Raw genomic sequence first — 25298 nt, forward strand, 5'->3', positions numbered from 1 at the left:
TGACTGGGTCGATTCACCCCCTTTGCAAGCCCCTTTTACATGGCGGGAGCCAAATGACCAGGGCATCATCGATCATTACCAGCTCCCACCAATAATTACACGAGAAGAGGTGAGCTACCTATTCTATTCTTACATCCATGTTTGTGGTGCACACCTGCCATGCTCATGATCCCTCCATGCCCGGCAGCTCGGATCCAATGCTGCCCTGCAAGCCAGGGTTAGGATTGTGTTTCTCAAGTCCCCGAAAGCCAAGCCAGCTCCTTACTCCACAGCTTCTTCTTCTAGAACTTGTCCGTTGTCAATGCGTTTGAATATGACAACTGTTTTAGGAAATGTTCCCTTTGGTTTGCGGTTTGCTGTCAACCTTCAATAAGGACGTTGGGCCAGGCGGGTATAGACTCCCGGCATTGTTTACATAAGAAGCGCTATGCAAATTGCTGTCCATGTTATAAATTGGCCGACGCAAAAATTCGTTAAAATTTGTGTAACAAATGGCATCAGCAATTGACCATGAATAGTTTGCTTGGGCCCTGAACAAACAACAATAGATATTTTTGTAGAACATGGCCCTGAATGACACACGCCGTGCGTAACAAGATGTTCATCCAATCTCGACCATCGTGAACAAACGCTGTATCATTCGGGATTCCATTCCTATTAATCAATCAGCCCCCAGATTGATAAGATCCCGAAGCGCAATAGATTCCTCGCCCCGCCATCGGCCATCCGCTAACCGGGCACTAACTCTGACGCAAACCATCCCACTAAACAACCTCAACCTGCGAGACCGGACCCCGGCTTAATTATCTGTACTCTCTTTTACTCCCAAACGCCTACATACCTCATCTCTCGGTCAGTCACTATGGCCGCTCACGATAGGAGCGTGCTCGTCCTGTACGGGTCCGAGACGGGTAATGCCCAGGACATGGCAGAAGAGTTGGGGCGAATATGTCAAAGACTGCATTTTGAAAGTCGTGTTGAAGAACTCGACGCAGTAGATTTAGTAGGCCATATAGCTCCTTGATTGATCATCATTACTGACTCCCTAAACTAGAATGCACTGCTTCAGCCTGACTTCGTATTATTCGTCATATCAACCACTGGCCAAGGAGATATGCCTCATAACTCACTGGTCTTCTGGAAAAGGCTTCTTCGGAAGAAATTACCACCAGGTTGCTTAGCTTCAGTCAAGTATACAACCTTTGGGCTTGGAGATAGTACTTATGTCAAGTCAGTCATTGAGGATGTTTGATGTTGTTCTCTATAGCTTATACAGTATAGGTTTAATTGGGCAGCTCGCAAGCTCAACAGGCGTCTCGATCAACTTGGTGCTACAACTTTCTTTGATCCCTTTGAGGCGGACGAACAATTTCCAGACGGGTCAGTAATTATCGTTTTAAATCGCTAGTTGAAGTAGCTAATGTTGTGGATAGTATTGATGGAAGTTTTGTGCGTTGGGGTGAGCGACTTTACAACCACTTACTTGGACACCATCCTCCCCCTACTGGACTTGAGCCTATCCCTGATGATGTTATTCTTCCCGCTAAATGGTCTCTAAAGAGTTCTCTCAGTAGCTCTTCAATAAGCAACGGCCACACGTCTCCGATAATTTCCAACCTCCCTCCCTCTTCACCTCTCCCTATCCCTAACGGTTGGAACGCAACTTTGGTTGGAAACGACAGACTCACCCCAGAGAAGCACTGGCAAGATGTCCGCCTCATCTCATTCGACATTCCACATCGTGATGGAGATAAGTTGTCTTGCGTCCCTGGAGATTGCCTAACCATCTACCCGAAAAACTTCCCCCAAGACGTCCAGAAGCTCATCACCCTCATGGGCTGGGAAGAGGTGGCCGACAAAACCCTTGACCTCTCATTATGCGAATCTCTTCCTACGAACCTCTATATAGACCCCAAATGCACATTGAGAGAGCTCCTTTTGAACAATATCGACTTCACTGCAATCCCACGGAGATCATTCCTCAAGAACATGTCTTACTTCTCCACCAATCCCGACCACAAGGAGCGCCTTCTCGAGTTCACCATGACTGAGTACCTAGATGAATATTTCGACTACGCAACTAGGTCAAGGCGATCTATTCTCGAGGTCTTGGAGGAGTTCACATCTGTCAAACTACCTGCCGAGCGTCTCTTCGATATTTTCCCAATTATCCGTGGACGAGACTTTAGCATTGCCAATGGTGGCGAGCATCAAAATCATCCGACAGACAAGGACAAGACTCGTATCGAGCTTCTTGTCGCTTTAGTCAAATACAAAACTGTCCTCCGCAAACCTCGCGAGGGCCTATGCTCTCGTTATCTCGATAACATTCCCTTGGACTCCATCCTCGCTGTCACACGCAAGCCAGTCCTCTCACCCATTCATGGCCTACAGAATGCCCAACGGCCTCTAGTTGCCATCGCCACAGGCACAGGCCTTGCCCCAATACGCGCCCTTATTCACGAGCGCCTCACGCACCCCTCACCTGGACCGATGCATCTCTTCTTTGGGAACCGCAACCGTGGGGCCGATTATTTCTTCGAGCAAGAGCTTGACGCCGCCGTGCGCGAGGGACACCTCAATGTATTTTTAGCGTTCTCGCGTGATCAGCGAAATAAGATATATGTTCAGGATAGGCTACGCGAGGAGGCCAAGAGAATCGAAGAGGTAATCTTCAAAAATGGAATATTCTGCGTCTGTGGTGGCTCGACCAAGATGGCGGATGCGGCTAAGAAGGCAGTGTTTGACCCCTTCTCGGAGGACGTAAAGGATACAGAGGAAAGCAAGAAGATCCTGGCAGCGTTGACATGGTGGCAGGAGATCTGGTAAGGAATCCTCAGTTGAAAATATAGGTAGTACATACTTTAGACATCAAGCCAGCATACAACAATAACAGGAGCACATAATAAGCATATCATTATATGTTTGATTATAAATTGAATAAGAACTGTCCTTCTCTTTGGTATTTGAGACTGACATATCAAGACAAATCATAACGCTCGCTGATGCAAATTTGACAAAGAAAACGTTATGCCAGTCTCAATGGACTGGGGTTTTGACCAGTCTGAGCCAGATATGGCTCTGGCAATCTGTGGCATTACTTAAATCAGTTGGAAATCGCGCTGTCCACGGCCGATACCAGGCCAGAACGTAGACACCGTTCCTTTCATGTTTCTCGTCAACAAAGCCAGAATTTCCTGCTAGCCTGATCATTATGAGAATAAGGCGCGCGGCAACTAGCTTATTACTCCCAGCTATACCGCCTTTCAGCCAGTTGCGGTACATGAACCAAATCCTCACCAGGATTGATGCGCTCTCGGCTTTGTGAAAAACCAGGCTGATCTGTCGAAGGATTTTGTGGGGGATCTTCTATCATAGCATTCACGGATGAGCCGTTTGTACCTAGATCCAAACGCCTTGATGATCCTTCCGCGCTTCGTCTTTCCTCGTCGACAGTGAAGTTACTTCCCAGAGTATCAACAGAGCCGTGCCGATGTGAGGACTCATCAGTGGCTTGGTAGTCCTCATCTGATAGAATTTGCGGAGCGGCGTGGCGGGAGAAGCGCGTGTTCTTGGGCAGTGCCCCAAGGAATACAACCTTTGATGGATCAATGGGTGTCCGTTGAACTGCTCGCTGTTGTGGCTCATTCGATGGCTTCGATGAAGAGTGAGGTTTACGGTCTGAATGAGTTCTACCCATTGCCATGGAGTTAATGGTATGGTGGTCCGAAGTGGGAGAAAGGGGTGAGTGTGGTAATGAAATACTGTCGGTAGTTGGCGATACTGGTATAGTAGTTGGAGAAGGTGCCCCGATGGGACGGCCATTCGCATCGAAGCCCGGGGTCAGTGGAGATGGCAGCGGTATCGAGCTTGTATTCGTGCCCCCGTGTTGTGTTGTTTTTAGAGATGCCGATGGCGATAGTTGTAGGGCCACAGGCGGACCATTTGTTGGGTCTGGTTGGTATATCGCTTTCTCTGCGGGTATCTCCGTCCCATCAGCAGGGGGGGTATATGTTGGGACTGGTCCCTGGAGTTGTTTCTCTAATTTCCTCCGGGCCATCTCATAGGCAGTCATGTTAAGTGTGCTGTCGGTACCCATCTCCGTATCATCATTCCATGACATGCCATCGTCGCCATCGAGTTCTGCTACTGGAAGTGGTGCTGACATCTCGTGGATTTGAGTATCGGGAGCTTCAGCAACCTTTTCTCTATCATTGGTGCCATCTCCTGCTTGCTGAGTGGAGGAGTTTCGTCCGAGAATCTTCGAAAACAATATAACCAAAGGGGATTTGGGTGATCGCGATCCGCTATTTGGCGTAAGGTTCTGATCCTCTGCTGGCGGGTTATTTCCTTTGGCTGCTCGCTTGCGTTTGCGTCGAAAGTACAACCACACAAACAAAATTGCTGCACAGACGACGAAGACACCCAACCCAACACCCACTCCTATTCCAATTACCTGTCCATCTGAAAGCCCACCTTCATCCTCTGCATATGGTGGAGGATAGGGACTGTTGTCAGACTGTTCGATGGCAGTCAGTTCCGAGTTTGTCGATGGCTCGTCTGGGAAAAGAGCTTGGTGGATTGAGAAGACGCCCTCATCATACTTGGTTATGAGGTAGGACTCCTGTAGAAAAGAACGGCCTAGTATGTAGGAGCCGCTGTTCTTCGCCTTTCTTAGCATAAAGTAAGGGATTGCGGGGTCACCATATTGAATCGTATCAGGCATGAAAGGGTATTGCAGCAAGCCCACAAAGGCTCTCAAAGGTATGGTAATATTGACAATACCTGGTACATTGTAAGGGTCGCCAAAGTTATCGTTATCGTCAAAGCTTGAAAGCACAAAGGTAAGTTCGAATGACGCGTCATTTGTATAATCACGATATTGATCGTCACTTATGGTGTAGAGCTCGAAGGTACTGTTATACGTCAAGTTAAGAGCTTGGGCAAATTGGTCGCAGGCCTCGTCTGGTAGCCACAGGTAGGGGGTGCTGCTATCAATGATGGCGAAGAAAGACGAGTTCCATTGGGAGAGCAAAGGTTGTTGGGATTCCCAAGAACTAGGAACATCTTGGCCTTCGGCTGGCGTGATCTGAATGCCACGGACCATAGGGCGCTCCAGGTTGTCTTCCTGGCTGAGTGTGAAGACGTTATCATGTTTTTTAAACCTTGGCGTTTCGACGCCTCCAAGAGTCAAGGATACAGGTGTATTTCCTAGTTATGTTAGTGATCTCGACGACAGAGTTTGTATAAAGGGCAGCATACTGTAGTATGCTCCAGCTGTATATCCGAAGCTGTAACTTGGAATCAGTCCATACGTTCCAACTGCTTGTGTCAATGGCGAATCCGCCACAGTGCCATTGAAGTTACTCTGTGTGATCCCCAAACCGAAGAGACCGTTCAAGTAATTGGTCGTGTTTATGGTTGCTATTAGCACACCGTCCATGGTATATGGATCATCACTGAGAGGGCTTTGTGTGCTGATAACATCGCGCCCGTAGTTGCCATTCCCATCGTAACCGAGATAGCTTAACCCTAACTGCCATGTGCCTAGGGGGCTCCAACCGCTAGATTCTTGAGGATTATAGATGCCTCCGCGAGCGGCAATACAGTGAGGCTCCTCTGTTAGAGTGTTAATGACAGATCCAGAGTAGAAAGGTATCAACGACTCCTTGGGTTTGAGAAGCCAAGCTGAAGAACGAACGACCAGGTGAGGAAAACATACTGGGTAGACATCCTCCCGGCCCAATAGCCCAGAATTCGGAGAGAGCCGTGCTCACCAGAACCTCAATGGCCTGTGAGTTTGAACCCAGAGAAAATGAGATGGTAGACCAATTGCCATCGCTTCCAGTCCTATCTTGTGTATTAACATCGACTGCAACAAAAAAGGACCGAACAACGTACCAACCACCAGAGGGCAACAAAACAGGTGAAGGATCACGGGCTTGTGCGAGTTGCACGAGAAAGAAGTACGATCCAAGGATGATTGACCGCATCTCGAGTCTGGCAGAGAGATGTGAGAAAGCCTGTTGTTCTGGACCTTCGCCAGAAAGGTCATCCTAGGTTCGAAGCAAACATCAAATGAGACTTCTTGAGCCGATAGAGTGGAGGTGACCGCAATGCGGCACATTCAACGTCGCGATTCACACCAAACAACGATCCCAGTGTCTAGTCAAGGGTGTGCAGTGCGGTTAACCTCTAACAACAGCAGAGCGACAGGGAGCCGGATCCTTCTTGATGATGGCCGCAATTGTTCAACGCTGGTACGGAATAATTATTCGTTGAAGCTGCAAAGGCCGGATAAGAGCGTAAACCAGTGAGTTTGGTGACAATGGAACTGAGAGTTTGTTGGAGTAGTCAGGGCGAGGCGACTGAAGATTAACGAGTTCTGGCCTTGTGCCCCTTCTCAGTGGCCTTAGACTGAAAAGAAAGCCACAGAGTAGCGTTACATTGCTTTGGCCATTTCTAGCTTGGCTTGGCCCCCAAAGCTATGGTGCGGAGCGCGGAGTCTTCCTTGGCGTTCACTAGGCCATCCCGAAGAGGTTGCAGGGGTAATTTGTTCGTTATTGGCTGAGTTGAACAACCTTATCATCCCGAGGAGTTCCATCTCGAATACATAGCATCCACGAGGGGAACTTCCGGTCTTTTCAAATTGTATTGCCATCAGAACTTGCCGATGCTGATGAGCTTCGAGATGTTGTTACACCATGACTAGCTGTATTTTGCTGTACGTTGCTCGATTGTATCATGAAGTGTTATCGTGGCACCTTTGAAGGGAAACAAAATATATTTTAGGGCGTTGAGATTCTGGAAACGATCCTTGTCCCTGTCAACAAAGGGCCTCGATCCGTCTGACATTGCGAGCTTGCGAGCATACATACTCGGCGTAGAGCCCTGACGCCGGCAAGTCGGTGGCTGGAAAGCGTTGCACGACTAGTAAGACCCTGGCTGCAGGTTGAACGATATCAATCAATACTGACGGGTCCATCAATATCAACTTCGATAATAAACTGGTTACACCGAGTGCCCCCTCTGTGTGGTTTGGCCAGCATAACATGTGAACGAAATTTTAAGCTACGGGTTAGGGTGCCTGGGCATCCGCACAATAAACCAGAGCTTATTTCACAATGGCAATTTCCGATGACCTGAAGATCTTAAAAACCGGACCCGAAAGTTGTTGTTGCCCGGTCGGACGTGAAAATTGCAAATACCGAGATTTTGGTTCTAATCCATCTTCTTCAGCTCCGTGTGCCAGTGTCCCTTTTCAGCTCCATGTGGAAGGCCGAATGGATATCATTTGTTTGAATTTCAGCTGGATGTAACTTGAGACATTATATTGGACCTGAGCGACTTTGAGTGTCCCACCGTTCCCACCGAAATGGATGTTTCCCGGAAGGTTGGGACTTGTGAGGTGGTAACACCCTGAGTTTAACTTCTGCAGATTATCGCTGGCTCTTCCGATTTTTGCTTTTAGGATCTTCGTACGTCCAAGAGATGAAATGAAACCTGAATATGTGATGACATGCCGAGGAGAATCGACAGTTCTGGAGTGTTATGTTCTAGGCCAGGCCGAACAGAGTTGATAGACGCATTAACAAGGGAGTTTTCGCATAGGATGAAGGCATCAGCCACATGCATTCTGGGCCTTGTGGTGGGTGTCCATGCAGCACACAGTGTAACTGTATGGAAGGGCAGGGCTGTTTGTGTCCCCCGCCACCAAAGAAAGCCCTCCAGAGCGCTATTCTACTGGAGCGAGGACAATAGTCAGATCCAGGGATGAAACAATACAAGAAAGGAAGGCCCTGAGAGGCTAATTAGTATAGGGTCGAGTCAATTAGCAACCCCAGTTGACCTGAACTTACATGGTTCGTTCGCTTGCGCTTACGCCTTGGACGACGTAACCCCTTGTCACCATGCACTAGAGCCAGTTGCTAACTAGAGGCAGGCGGCTGGTTCATTAACCTTTGAGCCCCTCCCCAGTCATGCATACGATCTTGTGATTGATTTTCTCCCCTAAGCTACTATCGACAACGTCGAAAGAGGTTGTGGTCGTTGCGTGAAGAACCATCCATATAAGTGGCCGATGTGAGACCAACTTATCAGACAAGGCCCAAATCACTCGTTTAGAGGCCTGCCCCAGTCGATTTGGTTTGGTGAGCTTGGATGACAGACAAAAGGAGCTCGAAACGACCAGGGCAACAGTTAATGCAGTACGGAGCAGCCAGTCTATGTCCTATATCGACAATATGAGGACGCAAGTTATTGGACTGCTCTCAGTCGCAACGCTTGTTCCTTCTATTGTCGGCGTTGCTGTACCTCGAGGTAAGCCTGCGAATTGTCCCATCAGTGTTAATTATTGTGCTGTCCCTTGAAAGATGAAGAGATGGAAGAGAAGAATCGTGGCTAAAGATAACCTTGCCTATCAGCCCCATCCGGACCTAATCAGCCAAACCCTCGGCGCTTTCCACTGAATGAAACGGCCATCGCGACTGCCCCAGACGGCAGTACCACTCGCTTATTATCGATAGCATCAACCCCAATAACACAAGTGGAAGAGGAATTGTCTTCTCTTCCTGACAAAGCATCTTCTACAGAGGCTTTCTTTCAAACGGCAGCAGAGACAAGCTCCGATGATTCTGCTGAGAGAGTGCCAATCACTTCACAGTTGGATCGCGTGGCCACCTCATCTCAGAGCACTCGAATCACTCTAGAAACTCATATTCGATCTTTCTCGGAACCTTCAGCTTCACAATTCGTCCAGACCGCTCCTAAATCTGCTGCTCTGGTGAATGGAAACCCGCCAGATTACAATAGAGATTCAAGCTCTGTAGCAAATCAAGCCGATCTCCAGGCTTCGGCTCAAAGGAGACCAAACCAGGGATTTGCACATTCTTTTACACAAGCCGTGCCCAACAATACCAAACTGGAAACGCGGACATGCGGGCCTGGCTACAAGTCTCCCTGCGGATGGATTCCATCAGTTACTTCGAAGGGAAATGGGACATACACGCCTGGACCATGGACGTCTGGTACATTGACGCTGATAGCACCAACGTCAGTGTTGCCGTGCACGACATTGCAGGATAACGAACCTTTCACTGAGTATTCCATTGTGTATACATCAACGATAACCTTCTTTGGAAACCGCAGTGATTACACGCCACCCTACCCTACTATCAGTACTCCCAACGTTTGCGACCCAGAGGCTCCAAGCCCATCATTCTCAAAGATTGTTCCATCTCATGGCTCCGAAGAGTCTGGAACATTCCCATTGCCAGGCTCTGGACTAACTAAGGAGCCCCCTCAAGCATGCTTACCGGGGAAATCTTGTGCTTCAGAAAAACCTCCTGGTTGGTCGAATCCAACAGCCGTTCCTGGAGTGCCAGGTTTAACTATGTCAAGCTCGAGAATGACTGTTACTTTCGTAACGACTGACAAGAACCCGGCTGTGGTATTCCCCACAGAACCGCCACCGCACTTCGACCGACCGACTGGTGGAGGAGGTCTCCCTGTGAGTAACAAACAACAGCCGCAGCCTTCCAAAGCGCCAGGCTCAAATCACCCAAATTCTTCCGGGGGGCACGGAAAGTCGAGTCCTCAGTCGGGCCCACAACCGGACGTGAAGCCGCGACCTTCGGCAGAATCTGGACCGAGGCCAACATCAGGACCGCAGCCAGAAACCAAACCATCAGGGGGTCCACAGCCCCAATCACGGCCTGACACCGAACCTGAACCCCCTAGGAAATTTTTTGTGACTGCCAGAGGCCAAGAAGTCATTGTCAATGACAAGACCTTCTCCAGTCTCAGAGCAGATCAAACTACGACAGTCACTGTCGATTATGGAACATTTACAATTCGCCCAACAGAAGTGGTTGGTGAGGGAGCAACAGTTAGGAAACCGCAGCCTGTCGGTACTGTGATTTCCGTTGTCAGCCCTACAAGTGCGACTATTGGAAAGATACCTGTCACTGTTTCAGGCACGGAAGCTATTGTTGGCGGCACGAGGCTCAAAATTCCTCTTATGGGCACGACCACAAGGCTTATGGTTCCTGTCGTCGGATCCAATACTATTGTGGAGGAGCGACAAGTGTCCATTGCGCCTGGTAGCGTGGTGATTGATGACGAAACACTCACATACCATGGGATCGGTGGCCCTCAGACAGACGTGATCATTGAAGGTGGTGAGATGTTCACCGCAGTTGGAAAATCTGTGTTTGTCTTTCATTCTACGACTCTGGTATATGGAACTGGCACCCCCGTGACAACGGAAACAATCGATGACGACACTGTCACTGTTGGACCAGAAGGTGTTGTTGTTGATGGAACAACTCTAGGTGGGTCTGATGCTGAGCTCAGTGACACTAAATACCGAATTGTTGGTGGAGCGACCATCACCAAAGTCAACCCTTCATACGCGATCATCGATGAAACGACCTTCACTGCCGGGCCTGGTGCCAAGAGCACAACAAAAGCGGCCGGTGGTGAAACTATCACGATCGGGCCCAGTGGTATCATCATTGGTACAATAACAATAAAGTTCCCCTTCGGGGCTTCAACTGTAACCACCATCGAGGGGAAAGCAACAGCGTCTGACGAATTACCTGTTGCAACAGGAACCAGCAACAACAATGCCAAAGAGGATGGAAAGAGGATGAAAGAGGATGACAGCGGTGCGATTTTACGACGACCAGGTTTGGCAACAGGAATGACTTGGTTATGCATAGCGTTTGGCGTTTGGATTCTGTTTTGAACCTGGCATTGGGCATGATTCGCCATGTTAGGACTCGTTAGGAAACAGAGTGGCTTCTGGCTTTTGGTTTTGACATGACAATAACTGGCATTACATGGAAGATTTGGAAATGTGGATGAGAAACACGATATACGAGTATCTGGCCTGTAATTTATGAGAATTGACATTACATCGCCAAAGGTAGCATACATGCGAGTAATTACATTGATCACAGCTATGTATCAGATGACCTCGAAACTCCCCAAATGGATGTTTGAACACCCCATCTAATGAGCATTATGGGTAATGAAACAGGACTGATTAGAATTCGCGATTGAGTATATCATGAGCCACGACATCTGAGATCACTGTTATGCAGAGCCAATATCTATCTGTAAGCTCGACACAATTCACGACAGGCTTGGCCCATTCTACTCTGTACAGGGACCAGTCATGATACTACTCCGTATATATAAGTTACTGGAGTCCTGGCTAATTCTTTGTACACAACCAGCCCAGGGCCAGCTTTAGATAAGATCCTCTCCATAAGTCGCGGTTTAATTTTCCTGTGTATCCTGTTAAAATATCTGACATAATACAAGAAATCAGGAGTTTCAGACTCTATGTTCACTCTTTTGTGGGGAATTCTGAGTGGCTTAAAGCTTAAATACACTTGTCATGGAAGATGGCAAGCCAATCAAAGGCTGGCAGAAAATCGGATTTGGCAGAGCCGATTCAAATGACTAACTAATCAAGCTCAGGGAGTCCTAGGAGAATAGTTCAGGGCTGTTGAGGTAATGAAACTATCTTGCGATCTTTACTTGCTTTCGATGATTATAGAAGCTTGCTGCCAGGTATAAAACCCAATCCCCGTAGGGTAGGTAGATATTGCCTCACCCACGTGTGTACTAACTAGCACAGCAATGCTAACTTACACCCTGATGAAGAGATTCCAGTGTGTATTAAAAATTCTGACCAGCGAGTTAAGTCGCAGGAGGCGAACTTGCTATGGCTCCATCGCGAACACTCTGATGACTCACAGTATGGTTCAAGTCAAGCTCACCAGGCAGGCAACAATAGTCTCACCAAGGGAGATGATATACTGAGGAGAAAAAACAAAACACAGAAAGATAATACATAAACACGTTTCAATAACAGATTCTTATACCATCTTGCACCTCATCGAACACGATGTCTTATTGTGCTCGTCTATTGGCTCATCAGTGTATCAAGTGTCTCGCGCCGGCTCATCATCGGCAAAGTTCAAGATCGGAAACTCGACGCGCCGCGAGGCAAAAAAGGGAAACTTCCTCTTGGAACGATCATCACCTCGACCAACACCTCATCTTCGCGACGAAACACCTAAACAGCGCACAAACAAGATCCTCAACTGCTTCAACACCCTCGCCCCGGCATCCCAGACTGTGCAAATATCTCGTGCACGGTCAGCATCCTTTTCCCCCGAGTTCCAAGCCTTCAGCTATATGCAACAAGAGCCTCTCGAGAATACAGAACATTTGATTCACCGAGACAACCCCTATAAAGCCTCTCTCTCCCAGCATGGACCCCTTCACCATGACCCGCGTGGCCTTCTCCGAGTCTATTCCGGAGACTCAAGTGGCACTGAACCGGGCTCAGCACCGGCACTCCGCCATGCCTCCGGTCATGACGTCGATACCGACCTACTTGATGAGGAGCTATGTCGACTGAGCTTGGGTCATCGCTCGACTGTTCGACCTTCAGCTCCTGGCCAGCGCATCTCTGAGTATGAAAATGCAATGACACCGCCTACTCCAAACAAGGCATTGGGCTTCAAGGTTATCAAGCGTTCCGACACCCCCTCTGATGGTGTGCAACTTGAAGACTTCCCAAACGGTGCGTCATACCATTGATCCTGATATTTTCCTACAGTATCCTAACTCGAGTTCACTTCAGAGATCTTGACACATATCCTTTCGCATCTTCACTCCGACTCGCACGCTGCAATCGCTCTCGTCTCCAAACGCTTTTATGCCCTCATCACCAGTTCCCATGCTTGGCGCATGGCCTTCCTACGATTCTTCCCAGGTCATGAAGCACTCGAGATCAAGAAAAATGCGGACATGTGGGCTCACAGCTCGCACGACCTGATACAGTCCGAGTCTCGTTATTTCACTCGTCTTACCCCCATGGCGTCATGGAGAAAGGAATACCTTCTGCGCACCCGCTTGATTAGAGGTCTGGCCCGTGGCAAACCGGGCGCATCCTTTGCCTCTGGAGGTATTGGCGCATCTGTTCGTACTGGGAAGAAAACCAGTGCTGTGTTGACGTACAACTCCAAGCTGCCATGGGCTGTCACAAACATTCACGCTGTCTTCACAAACGGAAAGAAACCACCAAAAGCCATCCACGGAGCTGCCGACCTGGGAGTAGCTTCACTCAGTGACCCTACCAACGGAAGGATCGAGAAATGGGGATTCGTCGATCCTTTCAACTCAATGCAACTTGATGAGGTGTTCCCCAACCTTGTTCCCTTTGGTTTGGGAGAGGGCCCCGCAGCAATCCCCAACGTCCTCGATGTAAGCCAACCATATGGCGTTCTTGCAGGCGAAGGATTCCCGGGCGGTCGTCCCTACTACCGCCCTGTCAATGAGAACCGTGGACGATATCTTGGTGCAGATTCTGGTGTTGTTGACACCTACCCTGATATCCCTAAGATACCAGAAATGTCCGAGTCAATGTGCAGTGTATGGTTGGCCAAATCGTCGAATGTGCCAACGAATACGCAGTCAATGATTGGGATGCTGACTGGCTCTACCCTTGGTGTCGTCACTTCATACGCCCTAGGAACCGACTCTGGACCGCAGCGATACCAACCTGGAGAAGTCACTGCGCGTTGGGTGCTTAGTCCTGGCGTTCCAATTATCTCTCTCAAGGTTGACGACAACTATAGCCAGAAGCGCAAGTCTTCAGCCAGGGTATGGATAGTTGTGCTCAATGCTCTGGGCGAGGTATTCTATCTGACTGAAACACCTACTGCACAAAACGCAACTAAGAGCGAAGATATCACCAAAAACGCTTGGTTCGCTGGACGCTCAGTTTACTGGCATCTATTGGACTCCACTCGACGTGTTGCTCGACCAGATGATTCGGACAAAAACGCCATCAAAGGCGCATACTCGCCCCGGTCGCCTTCCAATTCTATGAGCCTAAGTAAGAGTCAGTTGGCTGCTGAAGCACGAGAAATTGAAAAGTTCTTGCGCCAAAAGCCTGCCCACTTCCGAAGGGTCTGCGAAGGATGGGATATGCAACGCAAGCTGGAGGTCGATTTCGCCAATGATGACGACCATGGTGCTGGTGAAAACATATTTGTCATCGACTGTGGACTAGCCGAAAACCGTCCTGCACATATCCAGCGATACACTCGATCTCTAGTTCCTCAAGATGCTCAATCGTCATCAGTCGTGTTAGCTCCCATGGCTCCTGATGTCGCCGTCAGCGTCCAGCCGTCACTATTCGGGACTACTGCGGCAGAGATATCACAGGGACCCAATAAGAAGATATCTCAATCCGTCACATCTACTTCAGTGTCATCACTGGATGTCATGTCCCATCTGCATGAGTGGGAGAGTTGCTCTTTCAGGCTGAAGGGTCAAAGTCATGCAGTGATCACTAGTGCCTCAATGGATCAATCTAGCACGTCAGTGCTGACACTCAGTGAAGATCCTCTCCGCTCGGCTGAGGAAGAGATTCCAGGCCGCAGATCTCGATTGCTTGCTGTCGGCACAGACGATGGGGCTGTACTTGTCTGGAACGCTCGTGAGGATGCTAAGGCTACGGGCATCAGTCCGGTGCGACAAATCCAGACTGACTCCCCAGAAGTGTCCTGCGTGGCACTCTCAGCTATGTATGTTGTCCATGGCGGCAGTGATGGACTGGTGCAAGCATGGGACCCCTTGGCATCAACATTGGATCCTGTTCGAACTCTCAACGCAAGATCAAATGGACGAGTGCCTCGACACATGGTCACAATGAACCCAACTCTTGACGAGTCGACTTACTCAGCAGTTGGTGCGATTTATCTTGACCCTGATCCAACCGTCCTTCGTGGAGTCGTTTCATTTGGTGCTTTTCTGAGGTACTGGGCGTACAGCTCTGCTAGTCACGCTTCAGGACGCAAGCGTCGGCTTAGACACTCTGATGTTCATGGCCGTCTGGCCAGTCGTCGTCAAGGCAGTGCAGTCATTGACTTTATCGCTGCTGAGGAGGCTGAAATCAAGAGGGAGAACGAGCAAAAGGCTCGAGAGCAGAACCGCCTGCGCAATCGTTTTGGCGTCGGCGCACTCGGCGACCTGACTGAAGAAGAGGCATTGCGGTATGCGCAGATGGTCTCCGAGGAAGCCTTCCTTTTCGAGGAACAACGTCGGACAAGCGACTCCGCTGCTGATGCCAGCCTGGATACGGCCTCGACATTCAGTGAGACCACTACTGTTGATACCGTCACCCCTGAGCCAAGTGTCTCGGACATGATAACTCCCCCGTCTGCCTCCATAGATAAGGTTGAGATAGCACCTGTCGAGGACGACTATGAACAACAGATTCAACAGGCAATCCGCCTTTCTCTGATGGAAGGCGTCAATGATAAACCCCCATCACCCCAAGCAGCGAGCTCCGGCGATTACGAATTCTCCCTGACATACAAATCCAAGTCTGGCAGGAAGAACAAGACATCTGGAACTGCGTCGCCTGGGCTTTTCAAGGCGGGGTCGTCAAACAATCTCGAGTCTAGGGACTATGACCTTGAACTTGCTTTGAAGTTGAGCATGGAGGAGCAGGGTCTGTCAGCAATGGGCGCATCGTCGGACGTTCAGCGCGATGAGTTCCCAGCGCTGGAAACTGAGGGCGTGGGTAAAGGAAAGGGGGTACAGAGGTGGTAATTTAGTGCATCTGCAGCATTGTGTGCCTTGTTGTTCACAGCTTTACACTCGATGTCATGGGCCAACACGTACCGTGTTGGTGCTATTGGCTTATCTTTTACGCAATTGAACTTTTTATCGGCATCTGTCCTTTCTCGTCTGAGCTCAATTCGTTACTGAACGAGTCAACATCGTGATGGTCATGAACCGTTCTGGCGAAATGGTTGATCTCTCCTCAGAGATCTGCTGATTCGAGGTGATTGTCACGAGAAGCATTGCCCATTTTCCCAATAAATCGCAATGGCAAAACACTTATCGCATATGTGTAGCATGAATGTGTTAAGGTTGGGGCGTGGTCAACGGGGTTTGTATTAGTTTTAGCTCTTGGGAGAGTGGAAGGTGTAGGGTGATACTCTGAATCGCTCAATGTCACTATGCACCTCTAACAGTTAAGATTTTACATGTGAACTTTGTGCTATCTACTACAGTATTACGCATAGCAAGGTGATCTACTACTCCCAACATTTCTCACGTTCCTTGTCATCACAGAGGTCGATATTACACTGATGGGCTTCTCGTCTGGGTGTACCAATGGACACTGAGCATACAAACACCTTCCTTGACCGGAATTCACCTGAACTAAAGTTCGGTTTGGAATTCTCACTAATAGAGAACCGCGAAGGCATGCCCCTGATATTAGTAGTTGCTCCACGGGCGCAGTGTTAGTGGGAGCACCTAGAAGTCCCGGTCCATCCGGCAGATGAGAACAGACCAACTTGCGGTTTTGCGGCCAAGGTCCTGTATGTAAGTTGCTGTTGCTATTCTCTCTCAAGTAACATCCCCGATCAAAGGTATGTTGCTCGCATGTTCACGAATGAATAGAATATGTCTCGGATGCTCCGACTTGCAGGAGCTATCACATGCTTGGAAGTAAACCCAAAACGACGTTCTGCAAGGAAAGACGAAATATGCAATATCATATCATTACGCGTGGCATAGACAAAGAGCGCAAAACTTTGGTAGAGTGTAACGTTGCAACTTGAGCCAAACTCCTCCTCGGACCAACTTCCCGCTGCATGGAACTTATAAGGGACCTGCATAACAAAGGCATCTCCAAGGGCCCAGTTTTTGCGGTTCGAAGATCCTGAGACTTGCGTGAACCGAGTCTCTATCCTCCGAGATATACTGGAGACTCGATGGTCCTGAGTTGCCAGCTCATCAGTCCCAGAGACGTGAGGAAGCCGCTATGTAACTCAGAACGAGACAGCGGGACATCCGGCAGCGTTCCGAGCAACAGCGTTCAGGGCACGGTCCCTGATCATGGAGCCAATCTTGCACTCTAATAGAACTACTATCAGGAGGCATGAGAATAGTTAATCGCGGCTGGAGATGTGGTGTTCCGGCCGCGCTCTCCAGTTGCCGGATATTGGTGGCGGGGAACGGATCCGCGGGACGGGATGGGCCGCAGCGCCACTGATGAAGTCGTGAAGGATCCAATGTTGAACGGATGTTTGCTTCATTCAGCGATGTTGTCGTAGATAATTTGCATGATCTCGACAGAGCATTCGTTCTATTGCCGCACCTGTTGACAATGGTACTTTGCTTGCCACGCAGTTGAATTAGACATCCCTGCTCAAGGACCTGGCCGTTATGACGAAGGTTTCTGCACTGCTGGCTCCGGGCTATTGGGTCATCAGGCCATGACACCAAGAACTCAAACTCGGGGATACTTAGCGTTGCAGCATGCAGCTACAATCCAATCCAGTGTTCTGCAGGCTTCAGACCAATGGGCAAAGCTGGCGTCTGAACCAGCGCCCACCGGTGCTGCAGCTCTCTGCGGATAACCGGCGACCGTATTTCGGCCGTAGTTATCATGGAGCGATGTAGCAACGATCAAATACATGAGGTCTTAGAAATGCTCAGGAAGGTAATCACCCCAGGCAGACCCGTCTTCGGGTGTCAATATGCCCGACGAGCGTCTTGCCGTTCCAGGGACTGTTTCCGACCCAAATCAGGCCCTCGCATGCTACCAAGAAAAGCGTATCAGGAGAACGGAGCAATGGTGAGCTTCTGGTCAATGCTGCCATGGATAACCAAGGGTCTCTGTCGCAACAGATGCATGCTTTTTACGGAGCACTCTCATTTCTGTTCCTGTTAGCTCGCTCGGTTGCTTATGACGGTACTCCGTACGCGAAACTATTTTCCTAAACCCTTGTAGGGGTCAAAGTTAATCCTTCGATAGGTATGGGTGGCCTTGAAGCTGATTGCCTGCCGCCATCAGTGACCCTGCCAGACTATCCGAAAACATTTTGATAGCCGATCCAGGGTTCACGGCCGAGAAGGATACCATTTTCCGTACTCCGCTCTAGCTGGCTGGCTGGTTGGCATTGGGCACTGTAATGTATCAGTGTGCCTCGATCATTTTTTCCTCTCTTGACTTTTGGGAACGCCGCCGCCGCCGCCGAACATTGGTAGGGGAATGTGTCTGATATTTGTGCTGCACTATACAGATACCGAGCTGAGGGGGAGTCACGACTCGTAAACAATGCAAGCACAACCAATGCAAGGATTTTGCTTGAATGCAAATGATGAAAAGGCGTTCGCTGCAGTTGGCCCCCTCCTTGTCGCCCTCGCGACCTTACCTGATCCAGACTGTGTGCACGACACACATATGCGCCTGTACGTATGAATGAGACACGGAAGCGGTCAAGGCCTGCAACATTCCATTGACGTGGTCATATGGACCAAGCTGCTGGGAATTTGCTCAAGGTTTCCCGTCGACTTGTCTCAGGAACTGGGACCGGTCAGCTGGATATCATCATTTACTGGGAATGACTCAAGCCCCTTTACCAGGAAATGCAGATCAACGGCTGTCACTCGTCAGCATACACATCTCGTTCCGTCGATCGCGTTTGTTAGCATCACGATCGAGTTCTGATCCGTTGCTCGGACCTCCTTGTCACGCAGCAGCTCCCGTCTTCCAGATAAACTCCCGTCGTGCATTATGACAGCTAGTTACCGTTGGGACGGTTCACGGAACATCATGAATATCTTGGATTAAGTTAGCACCAACCTTTCCATCTCTTGTCAGATCCTTCCACCCTCCTGACTCCCTCGAGAAAAGTATCCAATAGTTTCACTTCTCAAATGTCTCAAAACTAATAATATTTTCCCCGTCCAAGCTCCCCATTAGCCAAGAGAGCAGTGGCGGGCGGGTCGATCCACCAGGTTGGCACAGTCGTGGGCGGGTGCCAGCGGGTATCTTTAAGCTGCAGGACGGACGAGACTGAAAATCAGCTCATGGCGCTGGATGCAAACAAGTCATGCTATGCAGCAGAAGACAGCCATGAAAAGTGCTCAAGTTGTAAATCGTAGTACAGGAGCCAAGGGAGATGTTGAGCGACCCATGATCCCAACGGAGCAAAGCAAACTGATCCGCCTCCCCAACCAGAAAGTCTTTGACAGTTTGCGTTTATTTGTTTCAAACACGGCATTGAGCCATGGAAATCGGTGGCCCACCTCTTAGTTGCTGGAATGTTGCATCGAGCTACAGTGGCTCCGGGGGAGAAACCGTCGTGTCCCTGTTTCCCGGATTGACGGTCCTATGAATGGCGCCTATCCACGGAAGGCATAAAATCTGATGCAGAATGGCATTTGACAAATGCGCTGTCCTTCCCCAGCGAGTCAGAATTGACACCAAGTCATACTGATATGACACATCATAATTGTTTGTTCGGAATTTCCCTTCCTTTTCTGCACTTCAAGTCTGGTTGTGGCAAGATCAGACAGGTCTGAGATTCCAGTCTTGGGATCATGTCTTTCTTGCACGCCAAACTTCATGATCACAAATCGCCAATAGGTAGTTCATAACTGCGACTCAGGAAGTGCAGTAACAACGTCAGCCGAAAATGTGCTAGGAGTCCAGCAAGGGGAGGCGGTATGGAACATCACTGCAGGCAGTCAGAAGTTAGTTAGAGCCCAACCATATGGGAACCCTTGCATCTGAGATGACCACCTCTATGTCGATACCGATGGTGCCAACGCCTAAACATCTGTGCCGGAATCGAGGCATACCGAAATCCATGTCCAATGAAGAAAGGGAGAATTAAGAAACCCTTGCAATTGCAGGACGGTGCAAACTCTCCTGTGAAGGACGATGTGAGTATAGAACTCGAAGCAGCATGGGCACCATAAGCCCGCGGGATGATTATTTCCTCTTTGCATGAAGAGCTCTCGGCCGTTCATTTTCTTTAATGAGGATATGTCCCAGCAAGATTTTAAATAACTGCGAGCACATGTACGGAGTAGGGTCTCCATGAATGGAGACTTGAGCTTCTCGGAGAGTGCAATGATGGACCGAATGAAACGTAGAAAAATCCAGGGGCCGCTGCGGGAGAGGAAGAGCTGGTCCGTCCAATGCACATTTTCCACGAACCCCGGGTTGCCCATGTCAACTTTGGTCCTTGAGGAAAAGAAATTGAGGCGCAGTCTGGACTTTTTGCTGACAGACTGGACAGCAAAGTATGTAATATCATAGTGTACGGAGTAGAGAATATATGAGCTGGTTGGTTGTGGAAACCCAAGCGACGCTGATGAATGATGCCAGCCTGTGCGACGAAGCAATTGATTGATTAATTGATTGATTTCCAGTTGTCAATGACTGACCCTCTGCAAGCGAGCCGAGGTAGGTCCCAAAGCGATGGAGCGCTGACAAACAGAAGCTGGTTCGTCTGTCAACGAACGAACCGTTACGACACAACGGGTGGACGAAAAGTGACACCTCACAAAGCTACTGCCAAGGCTCGTGGTGATAAGCTTGAAAACCCCCGTAAACTGATAAAGTGAGGTTCCTGAGAAGGGAAACGGGGTTGTCGATGCAGGGATGAGAGTGTTTTGATTGGGATCTCTTATTTTCAAGCCAGGGCGGGGTGTGTTGAATTGATGGATGATCTGACTGCCCTGGGGTTACCCTGAGCCCTGGAGGTTTTGGTGGGTTTTGGTCCCGCTAGTGTTCCACTACCAAATTCAAAGGAACGGTAAATTGTCGGAGATGGACTTTTGGACAGTGCAACCCGGGTTCCTGCTATTCGGGACTGCTCCGGACATGGGGTGCTGGCCAATCATGCACGTTTATGGCTCCATGACTCTCTAGTGCATACCTAGTCCTAGGTTCATGAATCTTGTAGCAGTCGTGTTTCTGTTTCTGCTACCATTGGAAGGGCGATAATACCTTCAACCTCCGATATTCACCACAGAGATGTGAGGCTGCTGTCTCTGGAACCATAAATCCCCTCTTGTCGGGTATCAAGGCATTCTACAACCAGGTTCGCGGATGTCCCATGGATAAACGGTTTTCATGTGTGTGCGCCCTTACACAGGAATGCTGTGACACGCTTCATCTGCATGAGGCTTAAACTCAAGGCCCAGGTCATGGCTTACGTTTCACAGACAGCTGCATCATGGACCAAGTGCCGTGTTGACAATAGTATCATCAGATGGGCGCGCGGAAATAACGTGGGCGAAAGCAGCTATCCTGTCTGCGACTTTAAATGTTGTAGCAATTGCCTGATGATGATGATAATCCATTCCAGCTTTGCTGATGTGTGTATGGGGCATCGTATCGCCTCGTGCAACGCAACACAATCGACAACGTTTGACTGGCAGGTTGACAACCAGGCCAACAAATTCAGGCTCTCAATGTGGCAGCTGGTGACCGCTGAAATGCTACCACAGTTCACAGTGCCGCAGTCTTGCCACCACCTGGCCGCTCCAGCTGGCCGCATCAGAGGCCATGGCATAGGCCAGAAGCTGGCTGTGAACAACTGGGCCACAATTTCAGTGAACCGACCAGCTGGAATAGGGAAATACCACGGAGGTTGGACCTCGTTTGGAGGAGCAATACTGTGCTTACTGTGCTGGATCATGTACCCGCAGGGGTGTGATTCAGGTTAGATTCCCTGTGAGTATCCATCGTTCACACCACAATCTTTGCCTCTGACGGCAGAGCATGAGCCTCTCCCAGAAGGTAGAGCAAAAGGACCTGACCTGTTGCGCATTGCAGCGCATAGCATGACACCTTTCCCTTCCCGTCCCCAGAATTCGAGCTACTGCGGTGTATGTATGTACTGTAGTGATGCGTGGCCAGTGGCATGTCCTGTCGTGTCTTGGATTGTCTCCTGAAGAGGTCAAGCCTCCAAGGTCCGTCCTTGAACTAAGGCCTAGGCCTCCCGGTTGCCAGCGGCCGACTGCTCACGTCCCTCCCCATCCGCCGTGTCGGGACTGACTGTCAATTTCTTTTGTCGGAAGGATCACGAACAAATATTGGACATACTACAATGGTCTACAGACATACATACGTACATATGTACATGCCACCACTCACAACTTTCACCCCTCCCATGGTATCGTTGTCGTCCCCCACAGGCCCTTCTTCCCGTGCTGGGGTTCCTGGTTCCATGGATGCAACGAACTCGTACGAATTCCTAATTGGGTTGGCTGCCCTTCATTCACCCTTGTTGCACTGGACAGGCCTTCCATTCGCTGTCTCTGCCCTCTGCAGCATTAGCATTGGTTTTGTAGCGCCGGGCCGCTAGACTGGGTCCACTAATACCACCAGGCTGGCTCGATGTGCACTGTAGAGTTGAGTGTAGCGCCATCCACGAGGTCCCATCCAAGTTAGCAACCGCCAGACTAAGTATAGTTCGCCTGCCCTCGCTCATCATCCTTCGACCAACTTTCTACTCAAATCTACTCGGTCCTCTCTCTCCCTCCTCCCTCCTTAATCCTTCTCATAGAGTCAATAGCTTTGATCCAACCATTCCCGTATCGCACCGCCTTGGTCATCGCCGCAGATCCACTGCGTCATGAGAGGCTGATAAACTTGACCCTCACTCAGCTCGATATACGAATTGGTCTGTCCTGACTAATTAGCTCGACGTCTCTTTAACGGGGACTGTCGCTATCTATCCGAGGATACATTGTCGTCCCTTGAGCGCCACTACTTTCGGTCCCGCCGATTGCTCAAACACCATCGTCTCTTCTGGACTACCTCACGACTCATAGCATACCCTGTTATCCAATTTTTACTCATCATATTCGCCTCACAATATAAACAACTGTATAGAGGGGACGATAAAATTATCTCATATCAAATCTCACTCAAAATTACTTCAGTCACTTAAAGCAGCAACCATTAAAGAACTCCCAAACTCTGCTATCACAAACCATCCAACATGAGTTCTCCTTCCCAGGCCGGGCCCTCGTCCCGTAGAGAGGAGAAGAAAGAGAAGGGATTCAGCAAGCTTCTTAATCGCACCAAAACTTTCCTCAAGCGAGAGGGCTCCTCATCTGCTTCTAAGCGTCAGTCGACTCTCTCGACCACCAACCCTGCCCCTCCAGCCAAGGCTGAGGAGACTCCTCAGACGAGGTACGGTTGTCCCTGGTGAACTTTCCTCGGATGGAAACGTCTCGATGGACTGTTGCTTTTCCTTGACTGGACCAGTTCCCGTGCATTCAGTAACTAACGAGCCTGCAGTCAACCTCCTCCTCCCGAGAACAAGAAATTGGAAGCCAAGGCTAAATATGAAGGCTTGGAGGGCGTCTCCAAACTCACCAGGAGCCAATTGATCGAAGAGCGTGCTAAGAAGCTTGGTGAGCGCTATGGACTCGATATCAACGTTTCCGAACTTCAGACCAGATCGCCCGACGACACTGTTCTCCGCATTGACAAGCCGATCCGTATGCGCGTACGACGAACCTGCCACAAGTGCAACTCCACCTTTTCTTCTGCCAAGGAGTGTCCCAACTGCCAGCATGCCCGCTGCACTAAGTGCACCCGTTACCCTCCCAAACGAAGCGAAGCCGAGATTATCGCCAGCCGTGAGCGACGTGCCGCTATCATCAAAGCCAACAAGGAGAACGCCCCCATTATTCCCGACTACTCTTACGCCTTTGACGAGAAGAAGATCGTCCTTACTCGCCCTAGCAAGACAGGTGGCCAGGACTTGGTCCACAAGAAGCCTCGTCAACGCGTGCGAAGGACCTGTCATGAATGTTCGACTCTGTTTATCTCTGGTAATAAAACCTGTGAGAAGTGTGGCCACGTTCGCTGCACTGACTGTCCTCGAGATCCGTACGTTCACCTTACAGTACCTATCAAAGTCTTGGCTAACCAGATAACAGTCCCAAGAAAGAGAAGTATCCATATGGTTATCCTGGAGATGAATTCGGTCCAAGCAGTGTGCCACACTATGAGTGTAAGGAGTGCAAGACGATATTCCCAACCGGTGCTGAAAATGGAACCAAATGCACAAAATGTGGTTCGGAGAAAACAGAGGACTCGCCCCGTGTCAAACCCCGCAAAGTCGAACCTGAACCAGACCCGGAGATATTGAAGAGGCTACAGGAGCGACTTGAGAATCTAAAAGTGGCATAACTTGCATACACCATGAGACTATCGAGCTCGGGAGTCGGGGACGAAGAGAGGATGGCTATTTCATTTATCGTTTTACAAAACCACACACGACGACGACATTCGAGCTGCGAGAGCGAGGGACGACGGGCGGAGAGCACATCAACCATCTCATATCATGCGTCGAAAATTCGATGACTATCGACCCCCTATTCGCAGTTCATTTTCCTTCTACTTGGTCACGCGTTGCACGGTTCATCCACCCTGGATCATTGGTTCAAAAGAGTATTCGACACGAAGCCTATTTGTTTTTCACGACATAGAGACGGCAATTCATATTAGCCGGCACATACAACATCCCGTTCCCGATCATTCCATTCAAGCGTGCCTCCGTGATTTTGCATACCAGCCATCAGTCATTTATAGGCATTTACGAACAGAGGAGTTATGATTCAGGAAAGCCAGATGATGTAGAGGAGACAGGTGGGGATATACGGGTTGATTTGCCGAGAGGTGTTGAAAAGGGGGTGGTTTGTGTCTTGACAAACAAAATTCGCACATACCTTGCGGGCCGTGATATTTGGAGGATGGATACCACAGCGAGTGTGCCACACATTGTCAATGTATTTGGCGAAAGCGAAGAAGCGGTGTTTTTTTCATTCTCTCAGTAAACACAATTCTGTTGACGAGCGATGCCTACGTTCTACATCAATGAGAAAGACGTCAATCCTTCATACCTAACACCATTACCTTTTGACGAAGACAAGTGATAGCGGCTCCATGTATCCCATCCCCTCTCATTCGCTCTGATCAGGATGTGGCATCATATCCATGCCACTATCCTCACCTAGTTCATCCAAGAACCCCAGCGATGCAGGAAACACGTGAGTCTTGCCTCAACATCGCCATCATACATACGTGATGTCCCTGCCCCCGCAGTGTCCATGATTCATCCAACCCACCTTGCTTTATGCAGGTGTTGTAATACTTGCAGTATACGTAAGTGGTGCTTGTGTTGGGCAAGATGCAATAGTTGTGCCATGGTCTGGTGCTTTCTGTGTAGCGGTGTGTATCGCACAGGCGCTGCAAAGTTGTGGCGCTGACACCGTGAGGAGAAACAGGTGCGTTCGGCTCATCGGGAGGACAAGAAAGTGAGTGTGAGGCGTATGGGTGTTACGGGAGAGCTAGAGACAGGGGATGACGGGGGGTTCTTCCGGGGGCTGTCTTGGGCAGTGGTTCTAGAAAATGCCTGAGATGTTACTGGAAG

The 25298-nt window shown here is 49.6% G+C and overlaps 5 protein-coding genes across 5 annotated transcripts; 4 read left to right on the forward strand and 1 right to left on the reverse strand.

Moving 5' to 3' along the window:
• Positions 1-862: 862 nt before the first annotated feature.
• On the forward strand, positions 863-2829 carry FPRO_03093 (related to NADPH-ferrihemoprotein reductase and mammalian nitric-oxide synthases; the record flags this gene model as incomplete). Its single annotated transcript, XM_031226733.1, has 4 exons — positions 863-1003; positions 1055-1230; positions 1282-1380; positions 1434-2829. The coding sequence occupies 4 exons, from the start codon at positions 863-865 to the stop codon at positions 2827-2829; spliced, it is 1812 nt and encodes a 603-aa protein (XP_031077240.1).
• Positions 2830-3244: 415 nt separating this feature from the next.
• On the reverse strand, positions 3245-5993 carry FPRO_03092 (uncharacterized protein; the record flags this gene model as incomplete). Its single annotated transcript, XM_031226734.1, has 4 exons — positions 3245-5211; positions 5263-5619; positions 5723-5850; positions 5902-5993. 4 exons carry the CDS (start codon positions 5991-5993, stop codon positions 3245-3247), a joined length of 2544 nt encoding a protein of 847 aa, XP_031077241.1.
• A 2250-nt stretch (positions 5994-8243) lies between these two features.
• Positions 8244-10747, forward strand: FPRO_03091 (uncharacterized protein; the record flags this gene model as incomplete). Its single annotated transcript, XM_031226735.1, has 2 exons — positions 8244-8319; positions 8424-10747. The coding sequence occupies 2 exons, from the start codon at positions 8244-8246 to the stop codon at positions 10745-10747; spliced, it is 2400 nt and encodes a 799-aa protein (XP_031077242.1).
• A 1463-nt stretch (positions 10748-12210) lies between these two features.
• FPRO_03090 (uncharacterized protein) lies at positions 12211-15642 on the forward strand (the record flags this gene model as incomplete). Its single annotated transcript, XM_031226736.1, has 2 exons — positions 12211-12601; positions 12662-15642. The coding sequence occupies 2 exons, from the start codon at positions 12211-12213 to the stop codon at positions 15640-15642; spliced, it is 3372 nt and encodes a 1123-aa protein (XP_031077243.1).
• Positions 15643-22853: 7211 nt separating this feature from the next.
• Positions 22854-24055, forward strand: FPRO_03089 (uncharacterized protein; the record flags this gene model as incomplete). Its single annotated transcript, XM_031226737.1, has 3 exons — positions 22854-23047; positions 23156-23752; positions 23803-24055. 3 exons carry the CDS (start codon positions 22854-22856, stop codon positions 24053-24055), a joined length of 1044 nt encoding a protein of 347 aa, XP_031077244.1.
• Between the last annotated feature and the right edge of the window lie 1243 nt (positions 24056-25298).

Source organism: Fusarium proliferatum, assembly GCF_900067095.1.
Source record: "Fusarium proliferatum ET1 genome assembly, contig: FPRO_scaffold002, whole genome shotgun sequence".
NCBI classification, from domain to species: Eukaryota; Fungi; Ascomycota; class Sordariomycetes; order Hypocreales; family Nectriaceae; genus Fusarium; species Fusarium proliferatum.